This window comes from Hyalella azteca, unplaced genomic scaffold (genome assembly GCF_000764305.2).
Source record: "Hyalella azteca isolate HAZT.00-mixed unplaced genomic scaffold, Hazt_2.0.2 contig4203, whole genome shotgun sequence".
Lineage (NCBI taxonomy): Eukaryota > Metazoa > Arthropoda > Malacostraca > Amphipoda > Hyalellidae > Hyalella > Hyalella azteca.
Window position 1 is genome coordinate 34501 of NW_025934426.1, and position 18164 is coordinate 52664.

Consider the following 18164-nt stretch of genomic DNA (forward strand, 5'->3'; position numbering starts at 1 on the left):
CACCAGCCTCGTCTCACGCGACTTGCTGGAAAAGAGTTCAGTGACTAAATTTTTATTCATTCTTCTCAATTAATCCTTATCTCTAAATCCTGTCTCTTATACACATCTAGATGTGTATAAGAGACAGGGGTTGCAGAGTACAGCTCGGGGTGTGCACGCTGCACGTCATCAAGCAGGACTTCCCCCTCAAGTGGCCGGGGCTGGTGGAGAGCATCCAACTCTACCTCTCCAACCCCGACACCAACGTCTGGCCCGGCGCCCTACTCTGCTTATATCAACTCACCAAAAACTATGAGTTAGCTTCACTATATATATATATCTGTATTGTATATTTTATCTGTATTAAACAGTAAACGTAGCCCTGCTCCACCATATATATCTGTATCTTATATTATGTCTGTATTAAACAGTAAATGTAGCGCCTGGTTTAGATGTGCACCTGTTCTTGTTGAGAATTTCTTAATAATTTCAAAGTGAGTGTATTCATTTCCTATTGAATTATAATCTCGTGAAATGACTCGCTTTCACTGTTGAAATTGTGTCAATTATATCAACTAACTTCTTGGAATCAGATTATTTCTTTCTCTTGTTTGTTTTAAATTTGTTAGATTAATGTTCATTGTTGAATCGTGTCAGAAATATCAAACAAAATTCATGGAATCTTACTAATTTACTGAGCCACGTTATTCACGTTCTCAGACACATTAAGACCTCATTAATTCCCGTTTTCAGACACATTAATACCTCATTATTCACGTTTTCAGACACATTAATACCTCATTAATCCCGTTTTCAGACACATTAATACCTCATTATTCCCGTTTCCAGGTACAAGAAGGGCACAGAGCGACAGCCGCTGTTGTCAGCAATGTCAGCGCTGCTGCCGATGCTGTACGAGCGCCTCGTGCACCTCATGCAGCCCCAGACCGACCATCACATGCTCATACAGAAGCAGATCCTCAAGATCTTCTACGCCCTCATCCAGTTCCAGTTCCCCACTGAGGTCCTCCCACGACCCACGCTCACGCAGTGGCTTGAAGCCCTCCGTCAGATCCTCAGCAGAGGGGCGGTGCCCCCTGGAGTGCCCCTCCCTCCTGAAGATGAGGACCGGCTTGAGCTGCCCGGGTGGAAGCTGGCCAAGTGGGCCCTGCATATCCTGAACAGAATATTTGAGAGATATGGCTGCCCCAGCACCGTGGCTCCTGAACACAAGACCTTCGCGTCCTGGTACCTCAAGACCTTCAGTGAAGGCGTCCTTCAGGTCAGTACTTGGTGGATTGGGATAGTCAAAGGGCGTGGTCTGAAGGGGCTGCAGGTGCCTTGTGGCTTGGGGGAGGCAAGGGGCGTGGTGTGTAGTGATCTGCAAGTTCGTGGTGTATCAGAGGGGCTGCACACATCTTATAAAAATGGTTACCCCCAAATTATTTACTAGTTGCACCCTGAATCTTGTCTCCTTAAACCTTCATCGTCTAAACCAAATTATACGTAGTAATGATATAACAATGACTCACTGGATTGTTGAAGGGGCTGTATTAATAATATAATAACTTCATGCCTTGTTGGACCAATACCGCAATGGTGCTAATAATAACCTAATAAGTCAATACCTTGTTGCAGGTGCTGCTCAAGATCATGGACCAGTACCGCAATGGTGCTAATAACCTAATAAGTCAATACCTTGTTGCAGGTGCTGCTCAAGATCATGGACCAGTACCGCAATGGTGCTAATAATAACCTAATAACTCAATACCTTGCTGCAGGTGCTGCTGAAGATCATGGACCAGTACCGCAACGGGGAGTACGTGTCGTCGCGAGTGATGCAGCAGACGCTGGTCTACATAGAGATGGGTCTCGGTCAGGCCCTCATGTGGAAGCTGGTCGCCCCCCACATGCTCCACGTGCTCCAGTTTGTGGTCTTCCCCCTGATGTGCCACAGCGACAAGGATCAGGAACTGTGGGACTGTGATCCCGCTGAATATATACGACAAAAGAACGATATTTATGAAGATTTAGTGTCCCCAGTCTCGGCGGCGCAGAACGTTCTCGCTACGTGCGTTCGCAAACGTAAACAAATGCTTGAGAAAGTCATGGCGTTCGTGATGAACGTTTTGAACACCCCGAATGTTGATCCCAGACACAGGGAAGGAGCGTTCCATATGATAGGAAGTCTCGGGAGTATCCTGATGAAGAAGGATGTGTACAAAGAACAGATGGAGGCCATGTTAGTTCAGTATGTGTTCCCTCAGCTGAACAGTGAACACGGCTACCTCAGGGCGCGCTCATTCTGGCTACTCCAACACTTCACTGAGATCAGGTAATTCTTATTAATCAAAATATTAAAATTAAATAATCAGCAATAACGATCATTACGCAAATGTATATTAAGCTTTTCTTGATACATTGCGCTTGTTCTGTCATTAAGTATATGTTTCACCTCTGCCCATTAATTTACTGCTTGTAAGTGTTATATTTCTCTCATCATCTGCATTGCATGTCATGTGTTTGAAGAAATAACATTAAAGCATTTATTCCTGCCATCCCATATCAACTAAGTGCAACACAACTCCGGTGACCGTTCTATTTCTCCTCTCCATCATTATCGTTTATTTTTCATTCCTCGTTAGTTATACCTGCTGTCTATTTTCCTTCATCTTTCCTGCTATCCAATCCATTGCTCCTTAGTCATACCTCCTATCCATTTCTCCTTCATCTTTCCTGCTATCCCATCCTCTTAGTCATACATCTAATCCATACCTGCTATCCCTTCCTTATTCATCATACTTCCATTGTAAGTAATGCCAAACCAGGTGAAATTTTTTGTGGTGAATCGGTGGAAGGGCTCAGGCAACATTTAGGAATGATAAACTTAGTTTTATATACGTGTTGTGCGGATATTTATAAGAGGTTTACCATTTGCTTCAAAACTTCCAAGCTTGCTGATCAGCTGGTAGAACTGTTCAGATTTGCTGGTATTTACGTCTAGGTACTGAAAAGACATTTAACCTATTGCAAAGGATTTCCATCACTAACAATTATTTGTTATAATACCTGGACTCTAACGCACCTTCCTGTGGCAGGTGGTCTTCTACTGACGGAGGTCTACCCAGGAACCTGAACCACGCAGTGAGCGCCTCCGTGAACGCGCTGCTCACAGACACAGCCCTGCCCGTGAAGGTGGAGGCGGCGATGGCCATATCCATCTTCATAGCCACGCAGGACAGGGTGGAAGAGGTCCTCAAGCCACAGATGGCCAGCATCGTCAGGGAGCTCGTCAAGCTCATCCAGCAGACGGAGAGTGACGACCTCACCAACGTCATGGCCAAGATTGTGGCGAGCTACAGCACCCATCTGGCACCCATTGCTGTTGATATTGCCACGCAGCTCGCTATAACCTTCCAGCAGGTACTTGTAACACGCCATTACCTTCCAGCAGGTACTGTAGTGCGCTATCACATTCCAGCAGGTACTTGTAACATGCTATCACCTTCCAGAAAATACTTGTAGCACGCTATCACCTTCCGGCAGGTACTTGTAGCACGCTATCACCTTCCAGCAGGTACTTGTAGCACGCTATCACCTTCCAGCAGGTACTTGTAGTACGTCATTCTTCCAGCAGGTCGCCAAAATAAACAGGGTCGCCGTTTTTCGCCCAATTTAACGCGAGAAACCTGTAACACATAAAATGGCGAAACTTTTTTTTCAAGCCGCCGGGAAATAGAACGCCGGTTATATAAATTTTTCTCGGTTATATCCAACTGTGTGAATTCATAGTTCGACGGGCACAAACTTTTTTGTACAATCGCCTTCTATGTTCAATGCTTGCACGTATATATCCTCGGTATCTTTAGCTGGGGATGCCATAATGCAATGTAAGTTGCGGTGTTAGTAATGCAATGTTTGCCATAATTAAATGAAAGTTATGGTGTTTGTTATGTCATGTTTGCCATAATGCCATGTAAGTTACAGTGTTTGTGATGGCATGTTTGCCATAATGCCATGTAAGTTACGGTGTTTGATATCTCCATATTTTATATTATATCATTGATTGTTTTGGTGGCATCCCGTAAGCATTATGGAGTTTGCATTATTGGCTATAACCGTAACTTAAAGTTCACCTGTTGATTGAATAATTAGTATAATTCGGCTGGATGATCAATGCCTGATGCCTCTAGCTGCTTTGAGTCAAATATTGAGTATAATTAATGCCGGGATATTCCATATAATTTTATTATACTGAATTTATATATTGAATTTATACTGAATTTATACTTATTTTATACTGAATTTATATTCAGTATAAGTCGACTGACTTATATTTACTGACAATGACTGCATGGGCTTATATGTAAATATTAAAATTAATTTAACTAAATGGCCTGGAGGTCTGAGAGTTAAGTATTATGTATAATTTTTCTGGATAATGAATGCCTAGATGATTCAGTATGATTTGGATTTTTGATCAATTACTGCATATTCAGCATAATTCGACTGTATGATCTATGTGTCTTTATCTTGATCTATGTCTTGATGTACCTATGTCTTGAACTTGATCTATGTCTTGAACTTGATCTATGTCTTGAACTTGATCTATGTCTTGACCTTGATCTATTCAAGTGTATGATATTTATGACCAATATGTGCAGGTGCTCAACAGCGATGACGGGGCAGACGAGCGCGCCATCACAGCGATGTCACTTCTCAGCACCGTGGAGACGCTGCTGAGCGCCATGGAGGAGTCTCCGGAGATCATACTCCAGCTGGAGCCTATAGTCCTCAGCCTCGTGGGCATGATACTCGACAAAAACATCATGGAGTTCTATGAAGAAGCTTTATCCCTGATCTACAACCTGACCTCTAACCACATCAGCGCCGAGTTGTGGCAGTGTTACGATATGTTGCATCGTCTCTTCTCCACCGATGGCTTCGATTATTTCATGGAGATGTTGCCAGCCCTGCATAACTTTGTGACGGTTGACACGCCTGCTTTCCTGTCTGTGGAGACCCGTCTGCCTGCGCTCTGTCAGATGTGAGTGTGGAACATGGTGGTATTATAATATATAATATATACTGTTCAAATGTACTTGTGGGTGGAGATGTGTCCCTTTCCAGCTGTGATTGGCTGATAGGATCATGATGTCATGCTATCCAGACTGATTGGCTATGCAATATCCTTTCCATTGGCCATTTAAAACCCCCCTAGAATCCCACCATGGCTGTGGAAACACTCTTGGCCCCTACCTGCGTATGTCACTGTCTGGGAACATAACTTTTACATCAAAATTATGCATTAACTGTCAACAGTAGCGACCGGAAGACAGTTTTTACCTGAAGAGAACATGTTTAAGTTGACGTACGTGACAGCAAGTGTCAATAAAAGTTGTTTGGTGCTCAGTGGGTGGGTATATGTTTCAGGGGTCAGAATAGTTAATGAGATATTTTAGGTGGTAGAAGGTTAAAAATAATCATGGAATTATATATTCTGTCAATTTATTCGTGCATTGTCTCTGACTTTACACAAGAGTGCAAAATTTGTTGCAGACAGACAAACTAACTAGAAGTGACGTTAAAGAGAAGTGTTGTAAAAAAAAAAGTCTGACTGGCGTTCTAGTGGCCTGCCGCTCCATGAAAACGAACTATTTTTGCTGTCTTTATCTAATGTCGTACCTACTGTAAAGGTATTTTGTGTGGAATTATAAGAATAACGGCGAGACAGTTCTTTCACGTGGCAGTCGGCCACTGAAATGCCGGTAAGACTGTTTTATAATGATTTTTCGATCAATACAAGAGCCAATTAATTTGAGATTTTTATATTGGCGATACAATATCAATCCAATACAAACTGATCCAATGAATAATGTCAAATGCTATTTGCACAGTACGTGGTATTGTTGATAATGTAATAGACTGAATTCTATTGTTTCAATGGCGCAGCTGTTATAGTATTGTGTCACATTATGTATGGTATTGTAAATGATATTCTATTACCTATATTGTATTCTAAAATATTTTATGATGCTGTTGCCTATCACTATGAGTATACTGTATTACGATGTCTATATTGCCGTAGGTGCTAAAATATTCTTATTCTTTTTATGAAATTTTAGATGATACTTTATTGGGTTGTATTGTAAATACTTTAATGCCGTAGGTGCCAGAGTATCACGTATCACTCATGTATCAAATATGATATTGTATCTGTGCTATACTATATTGCTGTAGGTGCCAAAGTATCCATACTCTTTGCATGAAATTTTAGATGATACTTTATTTAATTGTATTACAACGTCTATATTGTCGCAGGTGCCAGAGCATCCTGACGAAGGGCGAGGACGAGGACTGCGAGTGCCACGCTGCCAAGCTGCTGGAGGTGGTGATCCTGCAGTGCTGCCCCCCGCCCCCCGTGCTCCAGGACATCGCCTCCCTCGTCCTGCAGAGGCTCCTAGACTCCAGTCGTGAAGACTCCAGTCGTGCTGTACAGACTACAGAGCTGCGCACCATGCTGCTCCAGGTGGGTGATGTACTGCTCTCCAGGTGGGTGCTGCACACCATGCTGCTCCAGGTGGGTGATGAGCTGCGCTCCTGGTGATCGCTAATGCAGCTCATCATGCTAATGGTGATCGCTGGACTGTACACCAACTCTGAAGTGATGTCTCTGCCTTTTCCTAGGTTGTGATCGCTGGACTGTACACCAACTCTGAAGTGATGTCCCTGTCTTTTCCTAGGTGGTGATCGCTGGACTGTACACCAACTCTGAAGTGATGTTGTCGGTGCTGGAGTCGAGCGCCGTGCCCAACACCAACATGTCGCTGTCGGAACACTTCATCAAGCAGTGGATAGAAGACGTTGATTGCTTCCTTGGCCTACACGACCGCAAGCTCTGCGTCCTGGGCCTCTGCACGCTGCTGCAGCTGGGGCCTGACCGAGTGCCTGCCCTCAGTAACTGCTACAGCAAAATACTTCCTGCCTTACTAGTGCTCTTCCAGGGTGGGTAATTCATCATGTATAGATAAATATACGGCTCTAAGTATTGTATACAATATAGATAAATATATGGCTCTAAGTATCGTATAGAATATAGATAAATATATAGCTCTTAGTATTGTATAGAATATAGATAAATATATGGCTCTAAGTATTGTATACACTATACAATATAGATAAATATATGGCTCTAAGTTTCGATGTCATTCATATTAGATGTGATTATTAATATTATACTTATGTTAATAATAACAGAATAATAGTGGTAATGGTGTGTTGTTGATGCAGGACTGAAGAGGGCGTATGCGGCCAAGGCAGCTGAGGAGAACAATGATGATGATGATGACGACGATGATGACGATCCTTCTGACCTGGAGAACGAAGCCCTGGACAGCGACGAGGACGAACTCAATGAGAATGAATCTTACCTCGAGAACCTCAGGGACCACATCGACAGCCAGGGCTGGGGCATCACCACGAGCATACAGGTGGGGCATAAGCATACAGGTGCCTAGGGTGGTGTACCAGCATACAGGTGCCTAGGGTGGTGTACCAGCATACAGGTGCCTAGGGTGGTGTACCAGCATACAGGTGCCTAGGGTGGTGTACCAGCATACAGGTGCCTAGGGTGGTGTACCAGCATACAGGTGCCTAGGGTGGTGTACCAGCATACAGGTGCCTAGGGTGGTGTACCAGCATACAGGTGCCTAGGGTGGTGTACCAGCATACAGGTGCCTAGGGTGGTGTACCAGCATACAGGTGCCTAGGGTGGTGTACCAGCATACAGGTGCCTAGGGTGGTGTACCAGCATACAGGTGCCTAGGGTGGTGTACCAGCATACAGGTGCCTAGGGTGGTGTACCAGCATACAGGTGCCTAGGGTGGTGTACCAGCATACAGGTGCCTAGGGTGGTGTACCAGCATACAGGTGCCTAGGGTGGTGTACCAGCATACAGGTGCCTAGGGTGGTGTACCAGCATACAGGTGCCTAGGGTGGTGTACCAGCATACAGGTGCCTAGGGTGGTGTACCAGCATACAGGTGCCTAGGGTGGTGTACCAGCATACAGGTGCCTAGGGTGGTGTACCAGCATACAGGTGCCTAGGGTGGTGTACCAGCATACAGGTGCCTAGGGTGGTGTACCAGCATACAGGTGCCTAGGGTGGTGTACCAGCATACAGGTGCCTAGGGTGGTGTACCAGCATACAGGTGCCTAGGGTGGTGTACCAGCATACAGGTGCCTAGGGTGGTGTACCAGCATACAGGTGCCTAGGGTGGTGTACCAGCATACAGGTGCCTAGGGTGGTGTACCAGCATACAGGTGCCTAGGGTGGTGTACCAGCATACAGGTGCCTAGGGTGGTGTACCAGCATACAGGTGCCTAGGGTGGTGTACCAGCATACAGGTGCCTAGGGTGGTGTACCAGCATACAGGTGCCTAGGGTGGTGTACCAGCATACAGGTGCCTAGGGTGGTGTACCAGCATACAGGTGCCTAGGGTGGTGTACCAGCATACAGGTGCCTAGGGTGGTGTACCAGCATACAGGTGCCTAGGGTGGTGTACCAGCATACAGGTGCCTAGNAATACAGCGCAGTGGAGGTGAGCAGGACAATACAGCGCAGTGGAGGAGAGCAGTGAGCTGCAGTCGCCCTCACGAGCTCATATGTCAGTTGTCCCTCACAATGCCACCTGCAGAGCACCTCGCAGAGCTGACACTATCCTTTAGCATATCAGTGAACATGTGTTTCTTTAATGACCTCATAGGAGGTGAGTGAGAGACATGATCCTATTAGGTAATGATAATAGGAGACATAACCCCTGCATATTTAGTACCCCTAATCTCATCATTTCGAACCTCTATTACCATTCCATATTTCGAACATTAGAACCACCGATCCCTGATAGCCTGTAACTCGTTATGTCTTACTTATAGCCTGTAACTCGTTATGTCTTACTTATAGCCTGTAACTCGTTATGTCTTACTTATAGCCTGTAACTCGTTATGTCTTACTTATAGCCTGTAACTCGTTATGTCTTACTTATAGCCTGTAACTCGTTATGTCTTACTTATAGCCTGTAACTCGTTATGTCTTACTTATAGCCTGTAACTCGTTATGTCTTACTTATAGCCTGTAACTCGTTATGTCTTACTTATAGCTTGTAACTCGTTATGTCTTACTTATAGCTTGTAACTCGTTATGTCTTACTTATAGCTTGTAACTCGTTACGTCTTGAACTTGCTTATTGCTTGTAACTTGTAAATCAGATTCATGACATGTAGTTTCTTATCATCACTGCTGAGTTGTAATGCAGGTTTTCTCCCGCAGGTTACAACTTCCAGCAAGTTTCAGTGCCAGCTAGTTTCAATTTCGGTGGATCTTTCGGAGGGGCCTAGTGACAGACACTAGCTGCTAGCCCCCCTCCCTCAACAAGCCTCTAGTAACTATAGCATAATTAGTGTAACTAGCGCGGCACTGTGACCAACTAGAGCTTTTTGTGTGGTCTGTGGTCCGTGGTGCTGTGTGGTCCGTGGTGCTGCGTGGTCCGTGGTGCTGTATGATCAGTGGTCCATGGTGCTGCGTGGTCGGCTACGCATACGGGGCTGTGTGGTCCACGGTGCTGTGTGATCCACGGTGCTGTGTGGTCCGTTCTCCTCAGTGTTGTGTGGTCCGCTACGCATACGGTGCTGTATGGTCCGTCCTACACAGTGCTGTGTGGTCCGCTACGCATATGGTGCTGTGTGGTCTGTTCTCCACAGTGCTGTGTGGTCTGCTATGCATATGGTGCTGTGTGGTCCCTTGCCTGTCCACAGTGCTGTGTGGGTCCCTAGCGTTGTCCACATTTCTCTGTGGTCCATCGTGTGTGGGGTTGGTATAAGCCTAGCGCCGCTGCACCGTATCTCTACAGTCCCACTTAGTCCAGAATTCTTCAAATTAACATAATATTCATCAATATTTTCCCTCCAATAACGTAAATGGCTGTGGTTGGTCACTGTGTCGCTGCTGAAGCTGTAACTTGCTTTTAGGTAAAACTATTGTCCATTTATTGCTGTCTAGAGTGTCTGTCCAGTGTGGGACATTGCGTACTCTTTGGGGAATAGACGGGAAATTTGGGGATAGACGGTAAACACAATCGTTAAACGAAGGTTTTTCTGTCAACGTGTCAGACGGTTTGAAGTATAGTTCTGTCAGACGGTTCTGTCAACTGACTAATGGCGATGTTTGTCAGGCTTCCTAGGTCTCAGCGCGTTTTCGGAACGCCTTTTTTTCTTTATTTATTGACATTTTGTGACTTTTCACTGTTTTATCTGTTTGGTCTTGACATCTGTTGCTGCACGGCCTGTACACCTGCTGTGCACCTGTTGCTGCACGGCCTGTACACCTGCTGTGCACCTGTTGCTGCACGGCCAGTACACCTGCTGTGCATCTGTTGCTGCACGGCCAGTACACGTGCTGTGCATCTGTTGCTGCACGGACAGTACACCTGCTGTGCACCTGTTGCTGCATCTGCTTCCAGCAAGATGGCTCTGAATTTAGATTATTTATTTCAGTCACGACTTTTTCATGGTAATTTTCTGTCTGCCTGCCGCTGCCTTCATCTGTCTGCCTGTCTGACATGCTCTGTCAATGACCGTTTGCCTGTCACGGTTGGCTGTTGCGTTTCATTGTTCGAGATGACCTTGACTGCACGGCCAGTACACCTGCTGTGCATCTGTTGCTGCACGGCCTGTACACCTGCTGTGCATCTGTTGCTGCACGGCCAGTACACCTGCTGTGCACCTGTTGCTGCATCTGCTTCCAGCAAGATGGCTCTGAATTTAACTCATTTATTTCAGTCATGACTTTTTCATTGGTAATTTTCTGTCTCCCTGCAGCTGCCTTCATCTGTCTGCCTGTCTGACATGCTCTGTCAATGACCGTTTGCCTGTCACGGTTGGCTGTTGCGTTTCATTGTTCGAGATGACCCTGAAAATCAAGGTTATTTACGTGGGTCATTGCTTTCATGGTTTATTTTCTATCTGTGTCTGCTTGTCACGCTCTGTCTGTGACTCTCTGCCTGTCTGTCACCAAGTCTGTCGTTGGAGGGCATTACGTTGATGTGCGAGCCTCGCTCCCGTCAAAAACCATCTTCATCGGAGGAACATGTGTTTTGTGTTGGCTGTGTGGCCGTCTGTGTATCAATGTACACGCACACAGCGCTTGTGTGGGGCGGGTCTACCGTGTACTCTTAATTTGTATACTCTGTTTTAATTTGTGTTTTTCTTTCCCTCTATCGCGTTCAATCCATTTGCTCAAGAATTCATTATGCATTTCAATACTTCATCTTTATTCATGTTATAAGTTCTTAGTCATTTATTTAATCTAATCTTGCTATGTTTCCGTTATTCTTTACAGCTTCGTTTGTGTCTATTTCTATGAAGTTATTCATGGTTGTATTGTACCAGCCACCGCCCACCCATCCTGCTTTATTTTGGTGTTAACCTCCCTGCAGTAATAATGGTCTCTCCCATTAACACAACCTCATCAATAATTACATGTTAATGGTCGCACTCATTAACATAGCCTCCGTCATAATTACCTGTTAAGACGACATGTCAAGCACGGCTAAGGAGGTATTAATAAAGATTTGCTTCCTGCGCCTCATGGTTTAAAAAATGTGAACTTCTGGTCTGCTGGTGTCGCGTGGGCCCTCGGTTTCGTGGCCCTCGGTCTCGTGCCCTCGGCCTCGTGTGTCTCGGCCTCTTGGCCCTCGGTCTCGTGAGCCTTGGCCTCGTGACCCTCGGCCTCGTGGGCCCTGGCCCCTTTACCCTCGGTCTCGCCACCATTTAATTATTGACGATATTGTTACGTCCCTCGCCTGCTCCTCGAAAGTCTGACCCTCACGGGTGGGGCGGAGCGACCCCACGGCAAATTAGCGCCAGCACGGACAGTTTATTCTCGGAAGTCATTACTTTCTCTGTGGGAAAATTATTCTCTACATTGCATTAAATGCTCTCCATTGATAAATTTAATGACAAACTTCTTATTGGACGACCACGCAGCAAAAAATGTTTGTTGCTCGGACAGATTTCTCGTGACATTTATGCTCCGCGCTCCAAATTCTCCTCCCCGTAAACAACAGCAGCTTCAACTTCAATGGGTTTTTCGTTCGCATTGTTGACACGCTGTCACGTGGAGGGAATTTCTCGTCGATGTTGACACAATGTTGTTGACAACAAGCGATGTGCGGCCATCATCGCTACGTAACCATCAATATGTATAACCATTATATTAAAAAACCTTCAAAAATAAAACCTTCATCGTCTTCCATCGATGGGAAAATCTTCAAATTTCATTTGTTTTCTTAATTAAATTCTGCTTTCCACTCGTCATTTCTTTCCATACTCTCCTTGTGCCCTACTCTACTTTCGTCGTATATTTTCAAAAGATCTGCTTAATTTGTTCGTTTGTTATGAAGAGAAAATGAGTGTAGAGGAAAGATTGACACTTACCAGTCAGAGGAAAATAGTTACTGCGTGTGATGTAAAACGATGACGTGTTCAATTGATTGTACATAGATTTATTATGATTATCATCAATATTTAACACTTGACTGCTTTTTTATTCTCCTTCAACTGCTGCACTGAAACACAGGCGTTGAAAATACTGCTATCTTGTCGCGTGTTGTGAGGGATGCTACACCCTCGGTGATATTGAAGTTGTCCTATTATTACTTGAACCAACGTTCTCATTGGCGAAATATTTGAGTGCTCATATGCCAACGAGTTTTCTCAAAATGATACAAAAAAGCTACGAACTGTAGAGAAGCACGTTTGTAACGTAGCTCGACAAAAGGTCGTATTAGTTCTACTGCTACGGCGCTTTGAACATAAAGCGGGTAATTGTTTTCACCACGGCGCATTGATTTTCGGAGGGCAGTCGCCACAGTAGTTAACATTATCGGCCCATCGGGTGTTGTTTAGGACCTCGGGTTCCATTATGCCCCTAAAACTATTTAAAACCTGACTAAACTAAATTTACAGTTACTTCGCGCATGGTTCAGTTCTATTATAAATTCAAAACTCGTTTGTGCCAAGTCTTTTGAAATTGGAATACGAGACTACCGTCCGGTGTTGTCGTACTTCATACTAGCGCTTTTTCTAAAATACGAAAAATAAACATGAGCACCGCATATTAATAGCCAAGGTGACATTTTTGTGTTATGTAAAGCAGTTTTTTTTAACTATTTTAGAACAAAAACAATTGTGTGCACGGGTGAAGAAAAAATGGTGGTGGAAGTGTCGATTCGGTAGCCGGTCGTTCAATCGAGTGGTTGTTGCCACGATTATATGTTTGGTTCTGTTGAAAGTGGCAACATCGTACGACAATTCCATCGCTACCTTAGAGTAAAACGAAAATAATATTTAATTTACGATTAAAATGCGTTTTAAAAAAAGCTTGTAAATTGCATCTAGGAGATTATTGTTTCTACCTTGTGAAATTAATATCTGTTGGTCGATATTTTCGCGTAATCTGTTTAAACTCGCTAGATGGAATGTTCATTAGAAATATTTTTTTCATATCAAAGGGCATCTCAATATTAAAAAAATGTATACAGAGAATTTTGAACCCCAATGCGATGATGAATGGCACAAAATAGGCCATGGGCCTATTTCTTCAACGCCGACACTTCTATTCTATTCTAAAACTTATCGAAGTGGACATATTACTGACGGATTGTCAGAATTCGCCATTTCGGATGATTCATAATTATTCTTTTTCTGACATTAATTATTCTTATTAAGACTATTCTTGAATGCTACACTATTATGCAGCTGATTCTTTTGCCGACCTAAATCGATTCACATTTTTATCAACACACGCGTCACAATGATATTATATGACAATCGATTTCATGATTTTATTTCATTTTTATCCTTGCTATATTATAATTGGATAAATGCACATTGATCCAATATCGACATAACTATTAATTGACAGCTCTGCACCTATAAAAAAATAATAAATCTTCAAGCACGTGTAACTTCGAAGGCAATCGTAAATATTATATATAACTATAAATGACGACATTGTTATAGTCATAGTGCGAAGATTCGCATATAAGTTTAGGACGTAAACAAATGCATTCGCACTTCAGTGAAAAATTTGTGGCACAAAAAAAAACGAAAAAATTCTTTAATATAATGGTATTATTTGTCAGTTATAAAGCAAATTTCCTACCTCCAATAAATCCTTCGTATATGTATTTATTGTGAGCTTTTTCATATATGTAAGACTAATTTTTCGTGTGAAGCAACGTTAGACTTAAATTCAGTCGCACGTGCTAAATTTGAATGAATTAAGCTCCATTATTCAAGTGCAAATTTTTATCAGGGTTTGCGAAAACAATATATATGCATCAACATTCCAATTGAATATTCATTTAATAATACTTCATAAATATTTTCCGTAACCATGTGGTGAACTCGCGAATTACCACTGCCGCTAGCTGGACGTGACCTGTGCCAGTCGTACGAAGCTGAAGAAATCTATGATGCATCTGGCTTAAATTTTTAAAGTCAGAATCCGTAATTTCCGTTTATAATTTGATCGCAATTTAATTGTTAAGCAATTTTCAAAAACAAAATCTGCTTTATTTCGAATGTCATCATGATCCATATATACTTGGATCAGTAACTTAGTGCTCTGCAGTTTGCATTCGCTCGCGAACCACCGAATCATGAGCTCACGAGTCCAGCCAGTTCTCGCCACGCCATCTAACATCTAAAGACTAAGGTACTGCTTTATAGTTTATAACGTAGATTCGCAATTTTATTATTTTGTTACTTAATATTTTGATGATCTACATGGTATTTCGATCTTATTGTCGCCGTGAATGTTTGTAAAGATAATTAGGTAATGGCTTTGGTAGTTTTAACTTTTATTTTAATGTGCGAGAATCCTCTTGTGGCTGTGGACAGCATTCCACGCAGCACTCGTAATCAAGCATGATTGTAAAATATGCAACCTTTGCCACGAATGCAGTGCACATAAAGTATAATCAAAACTCACTAGTTGTTGAATAATTATGACATATTTTTCTATTTTCTGTATATACCTACTGTATTAGTTTCTATAGTTTGTATACCTAGTTCCATGCTAATACCAATTTAGCATGGATGCTGTTCTGTTAGATTTCATTAAAACTATAAAATTAAATGAATGAGATATTGCATCTTTTATACTTCAATTGAAGCTACATTCAGTTCACTCTTAAATGAAGTCTTATTAAAGTGAGCTTGTACAGAAGCATTTGTATTTGATGAAAAAAATCTTGGTCTAAGTCACAAAAAACTTTTTTAGTTGCTCTCAACAAAAATTGGAAAACATTATGTACACATTAATATACAAGTCATAGGGTAAATATTATAGACATATTCCATTTCCAGTATGCAAAAAGGGAGCATATATTTATTATAAGTATCTGTCAATGCACCTGCAGCACCACTGCAAATCTGCAATGACTGCATGGTCTGCACCTGTATCAAAATTCATGTCATCATAAAATCTTGCCAACCTACTTGACTTTGAAACCCTCTTATTAAAAATATTCTTGACTAGTTATGAAGGCTACAACTGTTTTTGTGACAAATCCTTAATAATGCTGGTAACATTTTGCCAGTCTGGGCCTTGAATAAACTCTAATTTTTCAAGCAGAACTTATCTGCTTAAACTAAGAATAGTGGATTACTATAAATTTTATGCATTATTCATTATTGAATTGATTCTTGATGCTAAGGTTTGAAGAAAAATGAAAACTACGGGTACAGCCATTAGTCAAATATCTGTCTCCATGAATGTATTGAACAACACTTGATTAAGGCCCAGGGTGGAATTCTAGGAATGGTGGGTCATATATTTGATATTAATCCAGCAAAGTCACATTCATTTAGCCATAAATATTAATTTTATTAAGCTATCTTGTAGCTGATGAAAGATAAAGTTATTAGTATTCCAATTTCCAATGCCAAGTGCCAAGTGTACTTGTTAGTTGTTAGAGCAGTGGTGAGAGACCGTCTCTCGCACCCAGCTCCCAGGTCTGAGTCCCGCTGAGGACAAGTTATTCCAGAAATCTCAGCCATTCATATAACTCTGGTTGATAAATGAGCACCAGGCTCATAGTGGCAAACCAGGGCTTTTTTAGATTCAGTTCATTTTTAATTTCCTCATTTACTCAAAATTTAAACCCATTTATTAAGTATGATAATGCTGGTATCCAGGATACTTTACTGGTCTACCAATAGGACTCAAAAATGAACTTGAGGGAGAATCTAAAAAACTCTCTGCTTTGCCACTATGACCAGGCTTGTCCAGGGTGTTGTGTAATGCAAAAATGGTTAAAATATGTAAATGGTGCTTGTCCATCACTGGCTCAGCAAGCCAGTGTTGGTTGTGGAACTACCAGTGGCATTAATGCCCAAACAAACTGACCTATCACCTCTTTCCTTAACAAGTTGTCACAACCAGGTTGGGCAATTACACCCACACATGTGTACAATGTACTTTTTCTCAAATTACCTCTGTTGACCAAATGATCAGTTGCTGCTTCACTTGACTTGTCACCTCTCAAAATAGACAAAATAACACCAGTTAGCCAGTTGGAATGCTAGTTTCTATCCAAATTAGTTCCACCTAATTGCTCATTTTGTCTGAAAAGTTTCAATGCAAACGGATAACTAATGTACTTTTTACGTAGTTCTCATGTGACCAGAGAAGATGCACATAACTCACACAGATAAATCTTTTATCGTGAAGCATCTCCTGTATCAGTTCACTTAATCATTTTCAAAATGAATTAGTCAGTCAACCAAGTATTTTGTTGTGATTGAAATTGGATTTTAGAAAAATGTAAAAAATTATTTTCATCACTCCTGAAGGCATTTATTTGATAATATTTATATCAGTCTCAAAGAATATTTTGTTGGTTTCTGACTGATAAACAACTAGAATTTCATTTTCTTAGTATAAAATTTACTATCCAGTTATTTTAAACTACTTGGACTCAGCATCACTCAAGATAAAACTCCCAATTAATGACTGTTTTGTTATTTCTTTATCTATAATGACATTAATGACAGACGTAGTGATTAGTCATAGCCTTTTCCAAAAAATTAAAATTCTTGTTCTATGTCATTATTGTGCACTAGCCAGCCATGGGGACCTTTGTAACCTGGGTTTTGAAATGGATGGTTATTCCCTGCATGTTGACAATGGCACCATAATACCTCAAATCTGCTTTTTTGATGATTATTTCAACAGGCCACACCAGGCCTCTTCTTCAGTGCCGACAATGCTATGCTACGCTATTTCCAAAAAATCTCCCATTTACTTGGTTGTTATAAATAAGTAAGAGTATTAAGAAATTACTGTATTATATTCCTAGTACATAATATTTCCAATAGTTTAATAATATTTAATATTATTAAAGCAATAACATTACCCTATTGCATAGGTAATGTTTCCAGTGCTTCATTATTTTCCAGTGCCTTTAACACAAACATAGGAACGTGAAATTTATCAGGTTTTGTTGTGGGGTGGCTCTGTAGCCGTGTGCATCATTAATTGCAGAATTTTATATTGTAACAGTTATCATATAGGCATAGTATTTTAATTACCGTATTATATAAAGTATTATAATTTGGATAACAGTTAACCGGTTTGCTGGTTAACTGTTAAAAGCACAGAACCATGCTGTTTAAAAAAGCTTCATTGTCTGCGCAGATTGTATATACACATGTTCTTGTGATTTCTTTATATATAGCTAAACTATTTAAAACTCTTTTGGAAAATAGAAAATAATGCTCATTAATTGAAATTCTTTTGCTGTGCCAGCTAAATGAATTTGACTCTAATTTATTATAACAACATGATATCTTTAGTGGCAAATAAAACCATACATAACTTATGTCTTTTGTATCTTTTAGTTAGCACCATCATCACTAGTAGTCTCTGGATAAATTATGGGATCAAACCCAACTTTGATTTTCACTTCTGGTCAGAATTAGCAAGGTTTTTGGGTGGTTGAGAATATCAAGATAGGAGCAGTGAGTTTGGGACTCAAATCCCCAGCATTCTTCAATGTCTAGAATTTTCAATTAGCCACATTTTGCCTAATCAGTGCTGAGCCCACTATTATTATTATTGTT

General features: G+C 41.7%; 1 protein-coding gene across 1 annotated transcript in view; it reads left to right on the plus strand.

The window, feature by feature from the left end:
• LOC108671919 (importin-7) overlaps window positions 1–7509 on the plus strand; it is a 13026-nt gene extending 5517 nt beyond the window's left edge. The window contains exons 4-11 of the mRNA XM_018159516.2: window positions 137–295; window positions 829–1261; window positions 1761–2314; window positions 3078–3402; window positions 4644–5026; window positions 6301–6508; window positions 6723–6984; window positions 7270–7509. Coding sequence (XP_018015005.1) covers window positions 137–295; window positions 829–1261; window positions 1761–2314; window positions 3078–3402; window positions 4644–5026; window positions 6301–6508; window positions 6723–6984; window positions 7270–7496 — 2551 coding nt within the window. The 3' untranslated portion in view covers window positions 7497–7509. The remainder of the gene's footprint in view (window positions 1–136; window positions 296–828; window positions 1262–1760; window positions 2315–3077; window positions 3403–4643; window positions 5027–6300; window positions 6509–6722; window positions 6985–7269) is intronic.
• Window positions 7510–18164: the final 10655 nt, after the last annotated feature.